This window comes from Heterodontus francisci, chromosome 7 (assembly GCF_036365525.1).
Source record: "Heterodontus francisci isolate sHetFra1 chromosome 7, sHetFra1.hap1, whole genome shotgun sequence".
NCBI lineage: Eukaryota > Metazoa > Chordata > Chondrichthyes > Heterodontiformes > Heterodontidae > Heterodontus > Heterodontus francisci.
The window spans coordinates 75,764,897-75,787,686 of record NC_090377.1 but is presented as its reverse complement, the minus strand read 5'-3'; the positions used below and the strand labels follow the sequence as shown (position 1 = coordinate 75,787,686).

The 22,790-nt window shown below is 46.8% G+C and overlaps 1 protein-coding gene across 1 annotated transcript in view; it reads left to right on the top strand.

The window, feature by feature from the left end:
• The window catches only part of chrna1 (cholinergic receptor, nicotinic, alpha 1 (muscle)), a 45,664-nt gene that overhangs the window by 5,411 nt on the left and 17,463 nt on the right, over positions 1 to 22,790 (top strand). The window contains exons 3-5 of the mRNA XM_068034572.1: positions 7,700 to 7,744; positions 7,883 to 7,992; positions 8,898 to 9,093. Coding sequence (XP_067890673.1) covers positions 7,700 to 7,744; positions 7,883 to 7,992; positions 8,898 to 9,093 — 351 coding nt within the window. The remainder of the gene's footprint in view (positions 1 to 7,699; positions 7,745 to 7,882; positions 7,993 to 8,897; positions 9,094 to 22,790) is intronic.

The window sequence follows — 22,790 nt, the reverse complement described above, 5'->3', positions numbered from 1 at the left end:
CAGTGCCACCTGAGAGACTTGTGCACAATGCATGCAAGAGGCAGGGTACTAGTGGGGACACTGCCAACAGCAAGGACCTCACCTCTTATGAAGAACAGACCAGGGAGCCAGATGGGGAGGTATGATGCCCATACTGTGGGAGGTCATGAAATCAGGGCATAGTGCTGGTGCCATATTCATAGGTGCACATCTAGACGGTCGCTGTGGCAGTCCTGTGAAGCAGCAAACAGCCACAAGCTTCTACACCCTTCTCTGTCTCCTGAATGCCAAGGGGTGATTGTTATTCATTCTTCGTTTGAACTCTAATTTTCTGCAGATCAACCACTGCAATGGGCGAGGGTGGGGGGTGGGGGCAAATAATGAGGAAGAGGAGGATGATGATGAGCAAAGGGAGGAGCACGAGAAACATAACTTCTTTCTCCAGGCTGGAAGGATGATGATGAAGAAAGAGAGGACTTGAAGGTCAAACCATTCATGAATTCCCTGAGATCCTACCTCATGTTGGTCTGCCACAATTCACCAACTTACCCCTTGTGTTACTTGCTATTTCAATCTCATGCTTCAGCTCACTCAGGGGGAATTAAATAATGTGTGGGAGGATCAGGCATTGGGTCACTTGCAGAGCATGAGAGCTGGAGGAGTGGCGAGTTGATGAGGATGTGCTGAGTAGAAGCTACCCATAGCTTTAGAACTGTGGGACCCAGAACTCAATGGCCTCCTTCTGTGCTGTGCAGGCTCTGAGGTCAGTTTGTAAAGATGTGTGGCATCTAACAGGTGTGAATTTGTAGTCTACATCCTTCACTTGTGGCTACATTAGGAAAACATTTTCTTCATTGCAGGTGTCAATGGAGCATATGGCAGTTTTATTGGAATCTGCAGTGCTCTGAGCAATGGTCATCTTTCTATTCTCCATGTACTCCTGCATATAAAGCAGGTGGAGGCCACTTCCTCAGCAACATTCATATCCAAGGCTTTTTCAATGCAGGCCACAGCAGGGTACAACTGTCTGGGAGTTTTAGCATACTGATCTGAATGTCCATCTCTTTATTGGAGATGTGAGTCTCATTGGAGCTCTACTCCCCTGCTGTTTGTGCAACTCTTAGTGGGATCAATATCAATGGCAGCAGGGGTAGGCCTTGACACCCATGGCCATCATTGATTTGATTTTCCTCCTTGAATAACTTAAGCAGGGCTGAATTCTGATGTCAAGTAAATCTCATGTTGACATGCAGGATCTTTTGTTTGTTGTCACACAGAATCTCTACATTCAGCATGTGGAAGTTATTCCTTTTGAGGTATTTGAGGGTGCTAATTGTAGAAGATAAAAAAGCGACATGGGTGCCATCTATTTCCCCCCTGGACCTGGAGAAAGCCAGAAACCTCAGAAAACTGGATGGCACTAACTTGCTGCCTTGCTGTGATGCCAAAGGAGATGAACTTCACAGCTCTCCTGTAACATGCACCAGTCACCTGATGAATGTATACCTACATTGCAGCCTGGCTGATATTAGAGTGGTAAACCATCCTTTCCTCCTTTTGGGCCTCCTTATCTCGAGAGACAATGGATACGCGCCTGGAGGTGGTCAGTGGTTTGTGAAGCAGCGCCTGGAGTGACTATAAAGGCCAATTCTGGAGTGACAGGCTCTTCCACAGGTGCTGCAGAGAAATTTGTTTGTTGGGGCTGTTGCACAGTTGGCTCTCCCCTTGCGCCTCTGTCTTTTTTCCTGCCAACTACTAAGTCTCTTCGACTCGCCACAATTTAGCCCTGTCTTTATGGCTGCCCGCCAGCTCTGGCGAATGCTGGCAACTGACTCCCACGACTTGTGATCAATGTCACACGATTTCATGTCGCGTTTGCAGACGTCTTTATAACGGAGACATGGACGGCCGGTGGGTCTGATACCAGTGGCGAGCTCGCTGTACAATGTGTCTTTGGGGATCCTGCCATCTTCCATGCGGCTCACATGGCCAAGCCATCTCAAGCGCCGCTGACTCAGTAGTGTGTATAAGCTGGGGGTGTTGGCCGCTTCAAGGACTTCTGTGTTGGAGATATAGTCCTGCCACCTGATGCCAAGTATTCTCCGAAGGCAGCGAAGATGGAATGAATTGAGACGTCGCTCTTGGCTGGCATACGTTGTCCAGGCCTCGCTGCCGTAGAGCAAGGTACTGAGGACACAGGCCTGATACACTCGGACTTTTGTGTTCCGTGTCAGTGCGCCATTTTCCCACACTCTCTTGGCCAGTCTGGACATAGCAGTGGAAGCCTTACCCATGCGCTTGTTGATTTCTGCATCTAGAGACAGGTTACTGGTGATAGTTGAGCCTAGGTAGGTGAACTCTTGAACCACTTCCAGAGCGTGGTCGCCAATATTGATGGATGGAGCATTTCTGACATCCTGCCCCATGATGTTCGTTTTCTTGAGGCTGATGGTTAGGCCAAATTCATTGCAGGCAGACGCAAACCTGTCGATGAGACTCTGCAGGCATTCTTCAGTGTGAGATGTTAAAGCAGCATCGTCAGCAAAGAGGAGTTCTCTGATGAGGACTTTCCGTACTTTGGACTTCGCTCTTAGACGGGCAAGGTTGAACAACCTGCCCCCTGATCTTGTGTGGAGGAAAATTCCTTCTTCAGAGGATTTGAACGCATGTGAAAGCAGCAGGGAGAAGAAAATCCCAAAAAGTGTGGGTGCGAGAACACAGCCCTGTTTCACACCACTCAGGATAGGAAAGGGCTCTGATGAGGAGCCACCATGTTGAATTGTGCCTTACATATTGTCATGGAATGAGGTGATGATACTTAGTAGCTTTGGTGGACATGCGATCTTTTCTAGTAGTCTGAAGAGACCACGTCTGCTGACGAGGTCAAAGGCTTTGGTGAGATCAATGAAAGCAATGTAGAGGGGCATCTGTTGTTCACGGCATTTCTCCTGTATCTGACGAAGGGAGAACAGCATGTCAATAGTCGATCTCTCTGCACGAAAGCCACACTGTGCCTCAGGGTAGACGCGCTCGGCCAGCTTCTGGAGCCTGTTCAGAGCGACTCGAGCAAAGACTTTCCCCACTATGCTGAGCAGGGAGATTCCACGGTAGTTGTTGCAGTCACCGCGGTCACCTTTGTTTTTATAGAGGGTGATGATGTTGGCATCGCGCATGTCCTGGGGTACTGCTCCCTCGTCCCAGCACAGGCATAGCAGTTCATGTAGTGCTGAGAGTATAGCAGGCTTGGCACTCTTGATTATTTCAGGGGTAATGCTGTCCTTCCCAGGGGCTTTTCCGCTGGCTAGGGAATCAATGGCATCACTGAGTTCCGATTTGGTTGGCTGTATGTCCAGCTCATCCATGACTGGTAGAGGCTGGGCTGCATTGAGGGCAGTCTCAGTGACAGCATTCTCCCTGGAGTACAGTTCTAGGTAGTGCTCAACCCAGCGGTCCATCTGTTTGCGTTGGTCAGTGATTATGTCCCCCGATTTAGATTTGAGGGGGGTGATCTTCTTGATGGTTGGCCCAAGAGCTCTCTTCATGCCATCATACATTCCTCTGATGTTTCCGGTGTCTGAGGCCAGCTGAATATGACTGCATAGGTGTTGCCAGTAGTCGTTTGCGCAACGCCTAGCCGTTCTTTGTGCAGTACTTCTGGCTGCTTTAAGTGCTGCGGATGTTAAATCGCTGGGGGCTTTCTTGTAGTTCAAAAGTGCAATGCGCTTAGCGGCTATGACAGGTTCCAGCTCTTCATTATGAGATTGAAACCAGTCTGCATTTCTCTTCGCACTTTTGCCGTAGGTGGTCAAAGCTGACTCATAGATGGCGTCTCTGATGTGGGCCCACTTGGTCTCAGCATCCCCTGTGGGAGTGTTTTGAAGGGCTGTTACAAGTGAATTTAGAAATTTTTGTAACAGCTGTGGGTGAGAAATTCTGCTCGTGTTGATGCGCGGGTGGCCCTTCTGCTTGGAATGATGCAACTTCTTTGGTCTGAGTCTAACCTTGCTGCACACCAGGGAGTGGTCGGTGTCGCAGTCCGCACTGTGGAAGCTGCGTGTGATTTGAACACTGTTTAAGGCGGCTCGCCTTGTGACAATGAGGTCTAGCTGGTGCCAACGACGTGATCTTGGGTGCCTCCATGAAACCTGGTGACAGGGTTTAGTGTGAAAGAACGAGTTGGTGATGCAGAGGTTATGATAGGTACACAACTCAAGCAGTCTCTGCCCGTTCTCATTCATCCTTCCAACGTGGTAAACCATAGCTGCCTGAAATGAGCCTGTTCCATTTCCATGTGTGTTCAGTGTGATCATCTTCATAGCCACGCGCAGAGAACAATGACAGTGGCTGCAAGTTCCCAACCAGTAGCTGGCACAGGTGTCCTGTCATCGGTTTGGTGAAGCATACTGTTCTAACGTACATCTCCTCACTGAGATTTTCATTGGACCCGTGTTGCATGCATATTCTATGAGGTAGGTAATATCTGGTGGGGTACATCCTCTTTAAATTCTGCCTCACTCTCCTTTCTTCTGTCCTTTCCTGCTCCTCCTCCTCTCCCTCCACTTTATCCTTGATATGGAATACAAGGGCATTTCCCATGTATATATATTCCATAGGGAATGACAAACCTTCTCCTGAGAAGCTTCCAACAAGGGGAGGTGGTGATTCAATATTTCTGAGTAGTCTCATACTCTCAGAAGCAAGTCCCAAGGCTGCAGGCAAGTGAAGAGTATTCCATCACACTCCTGACTTGTGCCTTGTAGATGGTGGACAGGCATTGGAGAGACAGGAGGTGAGTTACTCGCAGCAGAATTCCTAGCCTCTGACCTGCTCTTGTAGCCACAGCATTTATGTGGCTGGTCCAGTTCAGTTTCTGGTCAATGATGATCCCCAGGATGTTGATAGTGAGGGATTCAGTGATGGTAATGCCATTTAACATTAAAGGGAGATGGTTAGATTCTCTCTTGTTTGACATGGTCATTGCCTGGCACTTGTGTGGCACGAATGTTACTTGCCACTTATCAGACCAAGCCTGGACGTTGTCCAGGTCTTGCTGCATATGAACATGGGCTGCTTCAGTATCTGAGGAGTCGCGAGTGGTGCTGAACATTGTGCAATCATCAGTGAACATCCCTACGTCTGACCTTATGATGAAGGGAAGGTCATCGATGAAGCAGCTGAAGATGATTGGGCCTAGAACTACCCTGAGGAACTCTTGCAGTGATGTCCTGGGACTGAGATGAATGACCTCCAACAACCACAACCATCTTCCATTGTGCTAGGTATGACTCCAACCAGCAGAGAGTTTTCCCCCTGATTCCCATGGACTTCAGTTTTGCTTGGACTCCTTGATGACAAATACTGCCTTGATGTCAAGGGCAGTCACTCTCACCTCACCTCTGGAGTTCAGCTCTTTTGTCCATGTTTGGATCAAGGCTGTAATGAGGTCAGGAGCTGAGTGGCCCTGGCGGATCCCACCAGAGCGTTAGTGAGCAGGTTATTGCTGAGCAAGTGCCACTTGATAGCACTGTCGATGACCCCGTTCATCACTTTGCTGATGATTGGGAGTAGCCTGATCGGGTGGTCACTGGCCGGGTTGGATTTGTCCTGACTTTTACGCAGAGGACATACCTGGGCAATTTTCCAGATTGTCGGGTAGATGCCAGAGTTGTAGCAGTACTGGAACAGCTTGGCTAGGGGCGCAGCCATTTCTGGAGCAGAGGTCTTCAGTACTATTGCCGGAATGTTGTCAGGGCCCAAAGCCTTTGCAGTATCCAGTGCATTCAGCTGTTTCTTGATGTCACATGGAGTGAATCGATTTGGCTGAAGACTGGCATGTGTAATTCCGGGGACCTCAGGAGGAGGCCGAGGTGGGTTGTCCACTACACCTCTGGCTGAAAATGGATGCAAATGCTTCAGCCATCTCTTTTGCAGTGATGTCCTGGGCTGCCCATTAATTGAGGATGATTAATTGCGGAGCCTCCTCCTGTCAGTTGTTTAATTGTCCACCACCATGCACAACTGGATGTGACAGGACTGCAGATCTTAGATCTGATCTGTTGGTTGTGGGATCATTTAACCCTGTCTATTGCCTGCTGCTTCTGCTGTTTGGCATGCAAGTAGTCCCATGTTGTATCTTCACCAGGCTGACACCTCATTTTTAGGTATGCTCGGTGCTGCTGCTGGCATGCCCTCCTGCACTCTTCATTGAACCAGGGTTGATGGTAATGGTGGAGTGGGGACATGCCGGGCCATGAGGTTACAGATTGTGCTTGTATATAGTACTGCTGCTGCTGATGGCCCACAGCACCTCATGGATGCCCAGTTTTGAGCTGCTGGATCTATTCGAAATCTATCCCATTTACCACAGTGGTATTGCTGCACAACATGATGGTGGGTGCCTTCAGTGTTAAGACGGGACTTTGTCTCCACAAGAACTGTGCGGTAGTCACTCCTACCAATACTGTCATGGACAGATGCATCTGCGACAGCTAGATTGGTGAGGACGAGGTCAAGTAGGTTTTTCCCACTTGTTGGTTCCCTTACCACCTGCCACAGGCCCAGTCTAGCAGCTATGTCCTTTAGGACTCTGTCAGCTTGGTCAGTAGTGGAAGTCCCCCAACCCAGAGTACATTTTGTGCCCTTGCTACCCTCAGTGCTTCTTCCAATTGGTGTACAACATGGAGAAGCACTGATTCATCAGCCGAGGTGGGGGGGTGGGGGTCGGGCGGCAGGTGGTAATCAGTAGGAGGTTTCCTTGCCTCTAACTTACCCCTAGTGCCTTGTGAAGGCAAAATGAGGAAATTCAAGTTGAAATGCCACTGTCCCACATTCAAATATATTTAAATTAGGTCCATGTGACTCGGCAGGCAGATCACATGGTGGGCCAAATTGTGTTTGGAAATTCAGGTGCTTTGTTTTTGAGGTGGAAAACCACAATTTTCTGGCCAGTCAAGTGAATTGCACCAATTGTAGTCCTAGAAATGCAGAAAACTTTGTAGAATTTAAGTGCCTGTATCTTGAATTTTACATAAAGGTTTTATTAGATTCTAGAACTTGTTTACAATGATAGGAAAATGGAGGACCAATAGTTCACAATTAACTTAAAAATTCCATAAAATTATTTGAAAAATGTTTTAACCTTTAAGATGATTTGGTTAATTTATTATTTTGAAGTCACCAACAATCAGCATGATTTCTGTCACGATCCTGGTAGATATTTTGATTTGAGCATGGAGGGAAGCAAGAGTCAAGAACATTGGGACTTTGGTTTGAGATGTTCTGCTTTCCTGTTTGAAATGGTGATAGCAGAGTTGATGCATGCATTTTGTCTTGTTATTAACTTTTGCCATTATAAATATATTAAGCAATTAATAGTATTTATAAAATCAAGCACAGTGTTAGAAATGGGATGTTATAGTAACAGTAACTATGATTTTATGTGCTGTGGAAGGAAATTTACATGCATTAAGATGCAGTAACATTTCAATAAATGTGGTGAAAGCATAGCCATTTTTCTATTTGAAATGAATGTTCTTAGATTTACAACATTACATAAAGGAATTATTTGTATCACTTCATTTTTTAATATGGATAGTTGTAGAATGGTGCATGTACCTAAAATTGATTTTTATCAGTTCTATCCCTAACTTTCTGTGGGATTACTTTTTAGAAGAGCAGTATATCATGCATTTTGGCTAAAGTTCTACTATTGTTCTATTAGGATGAAGTAAACCAAATTGTGGAAACAAATGTGCGCCTGAGACAGGTAACAAGGAAAAACATTTCTATTAAATGCTTAACTAGATTTGTACTGTCTCTAAAATGTAATACTTTTTGTTAATTTGCTACATTTAAAGGTAGTAGAGATTATTAAATTAATATTTGTGAAATGTTTCTTCTTTAGCAATGGGTTGACAAAAAACTTCGCTGGAATCCAGCTAATTATGGTGGAATTAAAAGGATTTGGCTGCCTTCTTCTGACATTTGGCTCCCAGACATTGTTCTGTACAACAAGTAAGTAAACACAGTAAAGTAAAATGTATGGACTTAGGTTAGAGACATTGGCTTCTTCAAAGTTTTACTTATCTTGATGATCCACTACTGGCATGTCTTTGACAGTGTGACAAATTTTAATTTGGTCTCCCCTGGAGTGCAAGTCCCACACAGCATTGAGGATTAATTATGGTTGTCTTTGGCAGAGATTGAGGGAAAGGAGGTGGCACAGCTCAGGGAGGACAGTGAGGGACACACGACTGAGAGAAACAGGCATGGGACTGTAAGGTATGAGGGGTTGAGAGGGACGCGGGGCAGAGAGAGACATAGGAGTCAGAGGGACACAGGAGTAAGAGGGATACGGGACTTAGAGGGATACAGAAGTGAATGACCACTGCAATCATTTAACTCTAATTCAAGTTGAAAGCTATCAGTATTTTAAAAAATCAGGGTGGTTCTTAAGAGTTGGACCCTTTCTATATTTTGTCCACTCAAAGGTGTTAAAGATTACAGACTTTCACCACTCTTGGAGCAGGTGAAAATCTGGCATGTGCACTCCTGGCAGCTCCAGAGCAAGCAAGTGACCTGGGAGATTTTGACTGCCCATCTGTTTGATTTCTGCTGGGTAAGTAGGGTTACAATCACCACCAGTATTTCACCATAGTAGAATTACACAGTGTCAACATAGCTTATATTGGAAGCCTTACAAATTCGAGATTAGCATGCAGTGTAGATTATGTTCTTTGTGTCCATTTTTGAATCTTTGTAGGACTGTAATAATATGGAACTTAGCAAAAGTATAAATCGCCTTTATAGGTGACGAAGACTATCTAAAGCTGTTCACATGGACAGTGACATTAATCCAAATGTTGCCATTTACCAGAAGCATTATTGTTCTCTTGTAATTGTTTTCTTTCTTCCTACAGTGCTGACGGTGATTTTGCCATTGTTCATATGACCAAGGTGCTTCTGGAATATACCGGAAAAATAGTTTGGACACCTCCGGCAATTTATAAAAGCTATTGTGAAATTATTGTAACATATTTCCCATTTGACCAACAAAACTGCAGCATTAAGCTGGGAATCTGGACATATGATGGTACAAGAGTTGCCATATTCCCGGTATGTTTAAATTTTCTCCTAGAATTTTGCCTTTTGCTGTAGTATTATGAAAAAGCAAAGCACCCTCTTTACACACAAAGTTTAATTCCTGTTCTGAAGGTATTGAATTATACTGGGATACATATCAGTTGGCGCTGGCAGCCCTCCAATATCTTTTCCAAGAGGTCATTCTTTAGGCATCAGCCAAGTCTGAATTTCTCAAATATGGGCAATCCAATCCTATCCTCATCCTATGTTTGTAAATGTGCTCATCATTGGATAATTGTCTAGGGACAGTGAATACAGGGCAGCCCACGTCAGTTAGAGAACCTGTCTAATATTTTTGTCTATGGATGGAAGATCTAACAGACTCTGTTCGGAGAATACATTTCCCTCTGCCGGATTTTCCTGTAATTGCTGCACCTAGGTAATCCAATAGCTGCAAGCACAGGAATAGGAGAACCTGTCACAATACATTTAACATAGTCACAGATTTTACAAAAAGAGGAGTATGAAAAGAGAGTTTAGGTTTAAGTACTCTACACAAAGGGTGGTGAATATATGTAATAGATTGCCAAGGGAGAAATGAGAGCTAATTATATCAGTAAATTCAGGAGAGAGTTGGATAAATACCTGAAGGAAATTTTGATAGTGTGAGTAGTATCCTGAGCTATTATAATTACTAGACATTGGATTGCCCATATAGACAGCATTGATTCTATCTAGTCCTTACATTCATATCTTTTTGTGTGCTTAGTCAACCATAAGACAGCCAGTGAAGGATAATGATAATGCAGTTTATATCAGCTATTTACATCTTTTAAATGATGCATTAATTACTGATACATTTAGTAACAACTCCTGGATTATAACTTGGATTCAAAAATTTAACAGTTATAATTTATCAGGGCCAGTTTTCTTCATATATGCACCTGGGGGACTCTCAAATCCCAGGTACAACGAAAAGGAAAATGGGCAGAGATCTGTAATGCTTAGTCTTTGATTCCTTTATATTGCATGGGGATTTCTGGGATATGGCTCGAGGGAGGCAGGCATTCTATTGAGGCAGAGGTCACAACTAGCTTGCTGGCCTATTTTCTTCCCTCAATGTCAGAAGTTCACCTATTTTAAGGGATCCCCAAAAGAAACGGGCTTTAAGTCTGGCGCCCAGCCCTGCTCTAGGAAAACAGCAAATACCTGCAGGTTCAAAAATTGTAAATCTCTTTTTCTTATGGGGACAGTGAGACAGGAGTCACAGGTAGGTGCATGTTGGCTGCTGTTTCTGGGTTCAGCCAGAAGGCTTCAAGGACAGCGGCCATTACAGATGCTGCAGGTGTCACAAGCCTGCAAGAGTAATGCATTCTCCCTTTGTTTGCAGGTGCAAGAAAATTGTTTTTAGTACGGGGGTGACAAACAATAAATCTCAGTGCAAGTCTGAAATACTTTTCCAGATTTATATAAGTTTCCATAAAAATATTTGATCGGGAAAATTGCAGAATTACAATTACATTGCAAAACTGCTGTCCAAGTCATAGTGAAAGAAGAGCTAGTTGAGATATAGGATGGGCTAAAAATTGATAAAGAGGAGATATTAGATAGGCTGTCTGTACTTAAAGCTGATAAGGTACCAGGACCAGTGAGATGCATCCAAGGATACAGAGGGAAATAAGAGAGAAAATTGCAGAGGCACTGGCCATAATCTTCCAATCCTCCATAGATACAGTCTGGAGAATTGCAAATGTTCCACCCTTGTTCAAAAAAGGTGTAAGGACAAGCCCAGCAACTCCAGGCAGTCAGTTTAACCTCAGTGGAGGGAAAACTTTTAGAAATGATAATTTGAGACAAAATGATCAGTCACTTGGACAAATGTGTATTAATTAAAGGATTTGTTAAAAGCAACTCATGTTTAACTAACTTGCTTGAGTTTTTTGATGAGGTAACAGGGTTGACAAGGGTAATGCAGTAAATGTGGTGTACATGGATTTCCAAAAGGCATTTGATAAAGTGCCATATAGCAGGTTTGTCAGCAAAGAGAGAATCCATAGAATAAAGGGGACAATAGCAGGATGGATACGAAATTGGCTGAGTGACGGGAAACAGAGTAGTTGTGAACAGTTGTTTCTTGGACCTGAGGAAGGACTATAGTGGAGTTCCCCAGGGCTCGGTGATAGGACCCCTGCTTTTCCTGATATATATTAATGATTGAGGCTTCGGTTAACAGGACGCAATTTCAAAATTTGCGGATGACACAAAACTTGGAAACATTGTGAATTGTGCAGAGGATAGTGATAAACTTCATGAGGACATAGACACGCCGATGGAATGGACAGACAAGTGGCAGATGAAATTTAATGCAGAGAAATGTGAAGTGATTGATTTTGGTAGGAATAATGAGGAGAGGCAATATAAAATAAATGGCACAATTCTAAAGGGGGTGCAGGAGCAGAGGGACCTGAGGGTATATGTGCACAAATCATTGAAGGTGGCAGGCAGGTTGAGAAAGTGTTTCTAAAGAATATGAACATATGAATTAGTAGCAGGAGTAGGCTATTTGGTCTCTTGAGCCTGCTCCGCCATTTGATAAAAGCTTTGCTGATCTGAATGTGGCCTCAACTCCACTATGGGAACCTGGGCTTTATAAATAGGGGTATTGAGTACAAAAACAAGAAAGTCATGATAAACACTGGTTCGGCCTCAACAGGAGTATTATGTCCAGTTCTGGGCACTGCCCTTTACGAAGGATATGAAGGCATTAGAGAGGGTGCAAAAAAGATTCAGGAGCATAGTTCCAGGGATAAGGAACTTCAGTTACGTGGATAGGTTGGGGAAGTTGGGGATGTTTTCCTTGGAGAAGAGAAAATTAAGAGGAGATTTGATAAAGGTGTTCAAAATCATGAGGGGTCTGGACAGAGCAGATAGGGAGAAACTGTACTCATTGGCAAAAGGGTCGAGAAACAGAAGACACCAATTTAAGGAGATTGGCAAAAGAAGCAATGGCGACATGAGCAAAAACCTTTTTACACAGCGAGTAGTTAGGATCCCAAATACACTGCCTGAGAGTGTGGTGGAGCAGATTTAATTGAGGCCTTCAAAAGAGAATTGGATAATTATCTGAAGAGAAAAAAGTTTTCAGGGCTACAAGGAAAAGACAGGAGATCAGACTAGGTGAGTTGCTCTTTCAGAGAGCTGGATTGGACATGGCAGGCTGAATGGCCTCCTTCTGTGCTGTAACCATTCTATGGTTCTATGACATCAAGTATTGGGAAATGTTGAACGTAATACTGTGTTGTGGTTAAGAAGCTTGTTAATTGATGTTGTCATAATGGTTATTTAAAGCAGGGCAATTAACAGCTTCAAACTAACTCAACCCAATAGAGGAAGTAAACATTCATTTGTGCAGGACAGGTGTAAATATATGAACCAAGGGATGAATATTTCACTGGTCTCAGGTGTGGGATGTGACCTGGGGAAGGCCTGCAGAAAATATTTATCCAAACCTGTGAAAACTGTCAATGAGACTTAAGTAGTAAGGCCTCTGTTTTCTGGCATTGAAACTCACAAAGCGCATGGATGACCTCCAGTGGCAAAAAACTGAATTGTTATAACAATTTGTTGTTGCATTGTTAGAAAACAATATTAGAAACTTGAAATTATTTGAAACCTCCCCGACCATCACCCTCATTTTTTCACCATCTCTAAGATTCTCCCTTGGGAAGTAATTAAGAGAACAAAGCAGGTTGTTTTGACACAACACCACAAGATATTTAAGTTTTTCCTATCACTCGCAAATCAGGCCTGCATGGAAAGATACTCAAATATTCCATATCAACTCCAACAACCTGAAAAAAATATGCAAAGGATTTTAAAGTTTTGCCTTTTTCTGAAAATTGTATTGTTAAAATATGAATATTCTTATGTCAGAAAATGCAAATTGTTTTGAATCTGTAAGATGCTACATCCATTTTGTTTCCATTCTATATAAGTAACTCAGCCATGCGGCTGAATTTTGCGGCTAGGTCATTGGTCCCAACATCGGGACCGGAAGCGGCTTCCTCTTCTGTTCGCGTGGGGAGCGACCGGCCGCATGCAATCTTCCGGTGACCGGCCAGTTAGCAGTGGGGAGGCGCGGGGGCCGCTCCCTGGGAGAGCAGAGGTGGGAAATGCCGTGGCAGCTGCTGGCGCAATATTTGAAGGGCTGCCAGCCCTGCATCTACTGCTGACTGCGGCTATTTACTGCTAACTGCCTGCCTACATCTACTGCTGACTGGCTGCCATTTATTGCTGACTGCCTTCCTGCCTACCTGGACAACTGAACATTAAAGGAAACCTGCAGCCACATTGACAGTTTAGCAATGCCTCCCTGCGGGCTCTCCTCCAGGTGCAAGGGCAAGGCAGGAGGTCCTCTTCTCTAAGAATGGGAGGAGGAGACCGACCAGCCTGACCAAGCAAGACTGGACAGAGATTGCAGTGGAGGTCAGCAGCCATGGGGTCACCCCAATAACCTGGATACAGTGCTGTAAGCGCATCAATGACCTTATTTGATCTGTACAGATAAGGTAGTCCATACCTCTTTTCTCTTTGAGCCTTGCATGTGGCAATACGAGAGTGTACGTTTGGTAGAGAGGGAGTGACCCGCCCTCCCCCAACAAACCACCCAGTCAGTGACAATGGTGACAGGCAGTAGCATATGCTGCATCTCAGTGAGAGGCACCCATCTGTCATTGCCCAACCTCACAAGGTCCCTTGAGAGTGACTGCTGTACAAATCAAATAAGGTAGTCCATACCTCTTTTCTCTTTGAGCCTTGCATGTGGCAATACGAGAGTGTACGTTTGGTAGAGAGGGAGTGACCCGCCCTCCCCCAACAAACCACCCAGTCAGTGACAATGGCGACAGGCATTAGCATATGCTGCATCTCAGTGAGAGGCACCCATCTGTCATTGCCCAACCTCACAAGGTCCCTTGAGAGTGACTGCATGCAGGAGGCATTCGTGTGTCCCTATCATAGACCTCTGGGCTCCCACCAGCATAGGTATTGTACTTGTCTCCGTGAACAAACTAACTGTGTTCATCTATGTGCCTGCAGGAGAAGACATCCCATAACAACGGAAAGGGCCAAGATCAGCAAAGGGTGCCATTTCTTTCCATCCTGACCCATATGGAGGAGGAGGCCTTAGAGCTGGCAGAGTAGTATGGCGCCTGTACCATTGCTGATGGCAAGGCAGGAGTGCCTACCCAAGAGGGTAGTGGACAAGTGCAGGGGCACAAGGGTACATCTGGCACACACAAAGCATAGTGCTCATGTGTCCACCACCGGACACATGGAGCTCCACAATAGGGATAGTTGGAATGACACAATGGGAAGCCCATAACACTTCAATCTATCTGTTCTCTCATGCAGGTCAGGGTCAGGCTAATATGCAGAGAGACTGGGGGACAACCGGCCATCTCCGAGGAGGAGAAGCCTCAGAGGTGCACCGTCACATCATTCTCCCGCATCTTCCACCAACGCAATTACTGTCATGTCGGTGGGTATCCGTTCACATGTAGATTCAGACACACAACCTGGTGAGCAGAGCAAAAACCCGTCTGAGCAGCTGATGGAGCCTGTGACAGCTGAGGCCACTAACAGTCGGAGGACTGTGGGAGGCCAGGCTGGTGCTGAGCCCCAGGCTGATGATGTTCCCCTGGAATCACTGGCAACACTGCAATTGCTGCAGCTGTAGTGTGAGGTGTGGGAACATCTGGCAGAGCTTCCAGCGGCTATGCGCACCCAAACGTGGACAATGGAGGAGTCCATCCAGGCTTTGGGTGCTGCCATGTCTCTGGCATGTGCACACTTGGCTTCCTCCATTGAGAGATTGGCGACACTCAAGGAGAGGCAGATCCAGCAGACCAGTCAGTGGATGCCAGAGATGCGCGCAGACATGCACTCCATCACCTTGTCCATGAGCTCTACGGAGCAGTGGTGAGGCGAGAGTGAGATGAGGTACCTGGACTCTCCACCAGGTCTTCGCACTTCTCTGGTCAGCAGGGAGGTACAAATGTGTCTTGCAAGTGAGCAGGAGCGGCTGCCTTCAGCATCTGGGGGCTCCTCTCAGCGTACTCCTAGTGTGGATAATGGTTCCTCAGCCCCTCTGCCAGTGTCATCTCAAGTAGCCACAATGACTGAGGAGGGTCCAGCACCTGTGCAGGAGCCTGTCAGCAAGCCGGGGCCCTCCAGGCCTCAAACAGCCTGAGGATGACCGCCAAGGTCATCACAAGCCACAGGGCAGCAAGGTCAGCAGCCTGCTTCCACCTCAGCTGCAAGCGCAGGGGGAGCGCTATGTAGCAGCATGTGTAAGAAATTTAAGAAGAGCACTGAGGTGCACTTGGGGTTCACAGGTGAATAGTGCATCTAAATGTTAAGCCTTGCATCTGTTGTACTGCTTGATAAAGGATTTATGTATTGGTGCTACCTCTCCTTCCATTTCTTGCTGCCCTTTGGAGCTTCACTTACAGCCTGGCTCCCTCAAGGGGTTGGATGCGAGCGACCACGCTATGTGCGGCCAATGTTTCGACCTTGTCAATGTGTGATGTGTACCTGGGTGCTGGGCATTGAATAGCAAAATGAAGGAGGTGACAGGAGGGCTGCATAAAGGTAAGGCTTTATTAGTCTGATTCCAACAAGTAGTATGGGTCATATGAAACATTTATATATAAGCGTGTCCCGAACCTCCCTTGCATGAATCTCTATGCGCCTTGCCTGTGGTTCCTGCATCACCTGGTCAGCAGCCTCCTCTACATCCTCACTGTCAGAGGAGGCATTGTGATCCATGATTTCCTCATTGTTCAACACCTTCTCCTTCTACAGTACCAGGTTGTGCTGTGCACAGCAGACCACCACGATACATGAGAGCCTCACTGGGGCAGACTGAAGTACTCCACCAGATCGATCAAGGCATCGAAATCGCATCTTCAGGAGACCAATGGCTTGCTTGATGGTCGCTCAGGTTGCCCCGCGGCAGGTTTTGTATCTCTCCTCTGCATCCGTGTGTGGGTTCCTCACAGGCATAAGAAGCCATGTCCTCGGGTGGGTAGCCCTTGTCTCCCAGTATCCATCCCTGAAGGCGTGAGGGGGGGGCCTGAGAAGGTTTGGCATCTGGGACTGCTGCAGTATGTAGGCTGCTTTGGCTAAGGATCCATCTGCGGTGGTCGCAGACCAGTTGTACATTAAACGAGTGGAAGCCCTTCCTCTTGATGCAGGCTGATGGCTAGTCTGTGGGAGTCTTGATGGCCACATGCATGCAGTCAATGACACCCTGCACCCGGGGGAATCCAGTGATGGCCCCAGACCCAATGGACTTCTCAGCTTGACTGTCCAGATCGGTGCAGCAGAGTACATAATCGCGGCCCTCTTGAAAAAAGCATTTGTCACTACCTTGATGCATCGATGCACCGCAGACTGCAAGATCCAAACACGTATCTCCAGTGGATCCCTGGAAAGATCCGGAGGCGTGGAAGTTCACCGCCACAGTGACCTTCAGTGCTACTGGCATTGGGTGTCCACCAACTCCCATAGGGCTCAGCTCATCCTGCAGCTTAGCATATAGGTCAGTGACGGCCACCTTGGAGAGGCACAGTCTTCGGAGATACTGCTGCTCGGACATCTGCAGGTAGTTGAGCCTCGGACGGTAGATTCTCTCTTGACAGTAGCCTCTTCTATGTGCATGCCCCTCTGTGCCCTTCTCCCTCGTCCCCACCCACTGCTGAGCTCGGTGTCTGTGCCTGGAACTTCCTCTCTCGCTGCTACTCCTCCTCCACAACTGGGTGAATGAGGCCCATGGTAGCCTTTCTCTGTATGCAAGGCCTTTTATGCAAATGGCAACCCCCACCCCGCACCCATTTTTCCCCACCCATTTCTTCTGCTCAAGTGCCACTCCACCAATGGCATTCTGGCAGCATGCCCCCACGGTGCTGGCAACTTATCCCCCTTCCAGGCTTTGTTTACTGATACCCGTGCTGCACCTGGCTCTCCCAATGGTCGCCGGAAGGAGCCAGCACTGAGACCTCGCTTGCTTTCTGCCTCCTTTTACCGGGTGAGACTCTGAGGCACCATGGTTCCTGTGCGCTGTTAGTAAAATTCAGAAAGCTATTTAAAATTGTTGTCAATTGGCCAGTTAATTGCCTTAAATACCTTCCTGCCGTGTCAATGTACGAAGTCCGCCCTCCATGTCGGCCACTGTTGGTAAAATGTGGAAACGTTACGAAGACGTTGAACTTCTTGTCCGACTCTTCTGTTCTGATTTTATGCTGATATTCTGATAATTTTAACTGTAATTGTGATAACTTCCATTTTTAAACAGTTATTTTATAATTAATTAAATTCCTGAACCTGTGGATTCCCTTGTTTATAAAAGCTAATCCAGTTCATCATCATCATAGTGTTCTCTTATAAAGTGATCTAATGCAGTATGTTGTGGCCCCCAAGCTCCTTAATATAAGTGAAACATTTCTGTTATACTGTGGATTCACTGGCTCCATGGTTTCAGTTAGGGTAAAGGTTAGTGTTAGGGCTAAAGAACATGGGTAAGATTAACTGCCATTTGGAACTTGCATGCTACATACTCCTTAGTGCAAACTGAAACTGTACTTTAACAAAATTATATAATCTATACTAAAGAGCTTGAGTATTAGGCCAGGTTAGAGGAATAGATTTATCTCAAATAGCAGGTTTATCTGGTTTCCAAGCACCACATTTTACTGCAAGTTTAAACTAGGAAACTAGGAAGTGTTATTTATTGTTATCTTGAGTACTTCAAAGTATGAAAAGTAAAAAGTGTTTAACAGGACACAATGATTAAAGACTATGACATGCTTGGTGTAATACAAACATATGAAAATGACTGGCAGACCATCTGGTCCATCAAGCCTACCCTACACAGTCATGATGCCAGAAGCCTTGTGATCAGATACCTTGCCCTACCAGCAGCAATGTAGTCTCTCGGTAGAGCAAAAAAAAAGCTAAAAACCCAAAGTCAATTAGGGAAAAAAAGATTGAAATTCTTCTCAACCCGCTTCGGTAATCAAATGAGTGAGGAGAGCACATTGCGCATATATTACTTGGTATTTTAGAAGCTGTGATTACTGCCTCCAAATGGAATGAGTCCAGTTCTCTTTTGAAGGCATGCAGAGTCAGCACTCACTACACAACAGGCAACTCAGTCCCTAGGTCTACTAGCCTCAGGGAAAAGAAGAACCGTGAAATATCTTATCCATCCCTATTCTTATTGGCACAACTCCTGATCTTCCCCAAACTATCAGTAGCAACACAACCTAGTTCTTCAATTATTTTACAGACCTCTATCAAATCACTCCAAGTAAATAGACCCGTCTTTTTAAGCCTATCTAAGGTTGTTTAAGCCTGGTATCATTCTTTTGGCCCTTTTCTGAACCGTTCTAAATTCTTTATGTCACTCACCATATGATGGCACCAAAACTGTAGGCAATATTCTTAATATGGTATAAGCAAAGCTTTGTTTTATACTGAATAGTCCTTTTCTCTCTCAACAGATTTCAGTTCTGTTCCATGTAAAGTGTAATTATACTTGGTGTTGGGTTTCCCAAATACATAACACTGCATTTATCTGGATTAAATACCATTTGACAGAGTTTGGCCCTGTTTTCCAATGTATCTCAACCTGCTTAGAAAAATGAGTTCACCTCCACAGTCCAAAAACTTGCATACATTTTTTGTACCATCCACAAACTTTCAGACTGTGCCCCAGAGTCTCTGGGCTGAAATTTGCAGAAACCCCCGAGTTCCCTCTGCCGGGACTGTAAGTGGGAGCCACTGCCGCTTGGGTGGGAGGCGTGCTAGAGAACATGATTCAGTGGGAGCTGGCCAATTAACTGCCAGGAGATAGAGGTTCCGTCCACTTAGGCGGTGAGGGCGGTGTGAGATCACACCACTGAAAGTGCTGGTGCCATATTTAAAGGGCTGCCAGTACTCTGACAATTCCATTCACCCACAAAGGCAGCATAGTGAAGACCTGAAGAAGAAGGCAGCACAAGAAAAGGCTGAAGGACGATCCAAGGTGGTCCCGTGGTTCCGTGATGTCTCTCTGCAAGTTCTCCGCAAGGCTGCTCAGGCAAGTTCTCCCCAGCGCTGGGAAGAGGAGACCGGCCCACCAGATGAAGCAAGCCTGGACAGAGATCGCAGAGGAGGTCAGTAGCCATGGGGTTGTCCCTTGAACCAGACTGCAGTGCCGTAAGAGTGTGAATGATCTCATGTGTTCCACCAAGGTAAGTGTGCCACACATTGTTTACTCTACAGCCTTACAAGTGACTAGGCTTGAATGTGGGATTGGTGGAGGCCATGCCCACCCAGCCAGAGGCAATGGCCAGGCAGCCGCATTGCCGTTCAGTGGCATGTCAGCCTCTCTGTGATGGGCTCCAGTCAGTCAGAGTTGACTGCTGCACTGCCATTACTGTGTGGCCGCAAGCAGGAGGCATTCCTGTGATACCATCATGGACAGTCAGACTGCCAGCAGCATCGGCATTGTGCGTGTCGGCAGGGACTAACAAAGGACATTTGTGTGCATGCAGGAAAAGACTGCCCACAATGCCAAGAAAGGGTGGTGGCAGCGTCCCTTATCTGACCATCCTGTCACTGATGGAGAAGGAACCTCTCGAGCTCAGAGGCCAGCTTGCAGGCCTGTCCATAGCGGATGGTGAGACAGGAGTGGAACCCCGAGAGAGTGTGTGGCTTAACGGATGGGCACAAGAGAGTCTCGGGTGAACAGGAGGCATAGTGTTCATGTGTCACATGAAGCTCAACGGTAGGAGTAGTCTGAAGGACATGATGGAATGTGCATTACGCTCTAATTAATTTCTGTCATGCAGATCAAGGAAAACAGCAGACAGCTGCATTGACCTTGGGACAGCAGTCCACTTCTGAGGAGGAGGAGGGGACCTTGGAGGGTGCACCATCACATCATGCCCCTGCACCCTCCACTGGCACAGATATTTTCACATCATTGAATATCTGTTCATGTACAGATTTGAGGCCACAGATATGGTGAGCACACCACTGACATGCCTGAGCAGCTGACGGAGGCTGTGACAGCCAAAGCCACTGACACTCAGAGGAGTGTGGGGGTCCAGGACAACGCTGAGCCTCAGACTGATGACATGCCTCTGGTCGTCAGCAAGGCAGCAGATGCTGAAGCTGCACTGTGAGGTGCGTGAAGATCTGGCGGAGCTTCCAGAGGTGATGCGCACCCTGACACAGACGATGGAGCAGTCCATCCAGGCCATGAATGCCACCATATCTCTGGTATATGCTCACTTGGCTTCCTCCATCAAGAGATTGACGACCCTCTTGGAGAGCCAGATCCAGCAGACAAGTCACTGAATACTGAAGATACACACAGACCTGCATGCCATCGCCTTATTCATGAGCTCTGGCTGGGCTAGAGGGGGGAAGGCACCTGGACTCATCGCCAGGTCCTTGACCTCCTCAGGTGAGCGGCAAGGTCTCCAAAGCCATAGGGCACCGAGGTCAGCAGCCTGCCTCCACCTCAGTTGACAGTGCAGGGGGAGCACCACGCAGGAAAGCACATAAATGATTTAAGAGGAGCACCTAACTGCACTTGGCATTCATGGGCTTAAATTTTGTTAATGCTTGCTGCCTTGCAATCTTTTCGTTTTCCAATAAATATGTAATGTAGCAAGGCAAAAGGAATCCTTTCATTTCTTGCGGGCCAAGCAGCACCTTGGCTCCCTCAAAAGGTGTGATGTGAAGGCCCACACAGTGTGAGGTTAGTGCATTCCCTATGCCGCTGTCTATTGTCTTAATGGGTGCAGGTAAATAGTAAGGGCAATGAAGGAAATGGCAATGGGGCTGCAGAAGGCTGTAGTTTTATTGGATTGCCTGTGTTAGCGCATCACGAGCCTCCCTTACGCATATTCATTGTGCCTTGCCTGTGGTCCCTGGGGTTCTTCCTCATTCAGTGCCTGGTCAGTATCTTCCTCCATATTCTCATCATTGGAGGAGGCATCGCGTTCCACAATGTACTCATTGTTCAAAGCCTTTCCCCTCTGTAGTGCCATGTTGTACAGAGCATGGCACACCACCTTAATATGTGAGACCCTTGCTGGGGCATGCTGGAGAGCTCCACCTGATCGATCCAGGCATCTAAACTGCATCTTCAGAAGGCCTATTGTCTGCTCGATGGTTGTTCGAGTTGTCCCATGGCAGCTGTTGTATCTCTCCTCTGCATCAGCGCTTGGGTTCCTCACAGGTGCAAGTAACCATGTCTTCAGTGGGTAGCCCTTATCACCCAGTATCCATCCTTGAAGATGTATGGGTGACCCTGAAAAGATCTGGAACCTGGGACTGCCTTAGTACGTAGGCGTTGGGGCTGCTTCCTGGGAACCTTGCACAGACCTGAAGGAACCATTTGTGGTTGTACATTGAGCAAGTGGAAGCCCTTCCTGTTGATGAAGCCTGGTTTGTGGGAGACTTGATGGCCACATGCATGCAGTTGATGACACCCTGCACCTGGGGGAATCCAGCGATGGCTCTGAACCCCATGGCCCTCTTGGCCTGGCTGTCCGGATCAATGCGAAAGGACATGTATTGGTTGGCCGTCTTGACAGTGGCATTGGTGATCATCTTTATGCAGCAATGAGCAGCAGACTGAGAGATTCCACAGATATCTCCAGAATATCCCTGGAATGATCCTGAGACATAGCAATTCAGCGCCACAGTGACCTTCAGCACCCCAGGCATTGGTGACCACTACTTCTCATAGGGCTCATCTCGTCCTCCATCATGGCACACGGCTCTGTGACAGCCTCCCTGGAGAGGCACAGCCTTCAGCGACACTGCTGCTCTAACATTTGCAGGAAGCTAAGCCTCCGACAGTCAACCCTCTTTGGTGGGGAACATCTTCTGTGTGCAAAAGGCCGGTTGCGTGCTCCTCCGAGGCTGGAGCTCCTGTTGGCCCTCAGGTGGCTGCTGGCCCACTGCCTGTGGCTACAGCTCTCTCCCTTTCTGATACCCCTCCTCACTAGAGCTCTTGAAGCCTGAGTGAATGAGGCCCACGCCAAATATCTGCATTCAGTCTCCAGGGCCTCTCACCAACCCCCCCCAGCCCCGGTTTATTCATACTACTGCTATTTCCAAGATGGCATTCAAGTCGTTTGCCCCTGCTATGCTGGCACATTTGTCCCTGTTCCAACTGCCAATGCCCACGTTGTTCCACCCTCCCTGCCAAGCCATGCCAGTGCTCCCAATGGCTGTCATTTGCAACCAGCACTGACCTCCCGCTAATCCACCGCCTCCTTATACCTGGCGAGGTTCTGAAACCCCATGGTTCCCTTGCACGCTTTGTAAAATACAATATCCCTGGTAAAATTGCAATTAATTTCCAGTCAAACAGGCTTAATTACCTTCCCACTGTGTTTCAGCATGAGGTCCTCCCACCATGCCGCCACCCTTCGGAATATCCAGTTGCAACATAAAGACGTTCAGCTTCCCAACCGCTGCTTTTCGTCGCGATATTCCAACTCCTTCTGCCTTCCAGCTCGTCACCATAATCCAGCCCTATATCTAGGTCATTTATGAAGATAATACAAAGCAATGGTTCCAACACTTATCCTTGTTGAACCCCACTGGTAACTGGCCTGCAAGCTGATCCAAGGGGTTAATGACTACTTTCTGCCTGCAGGAAT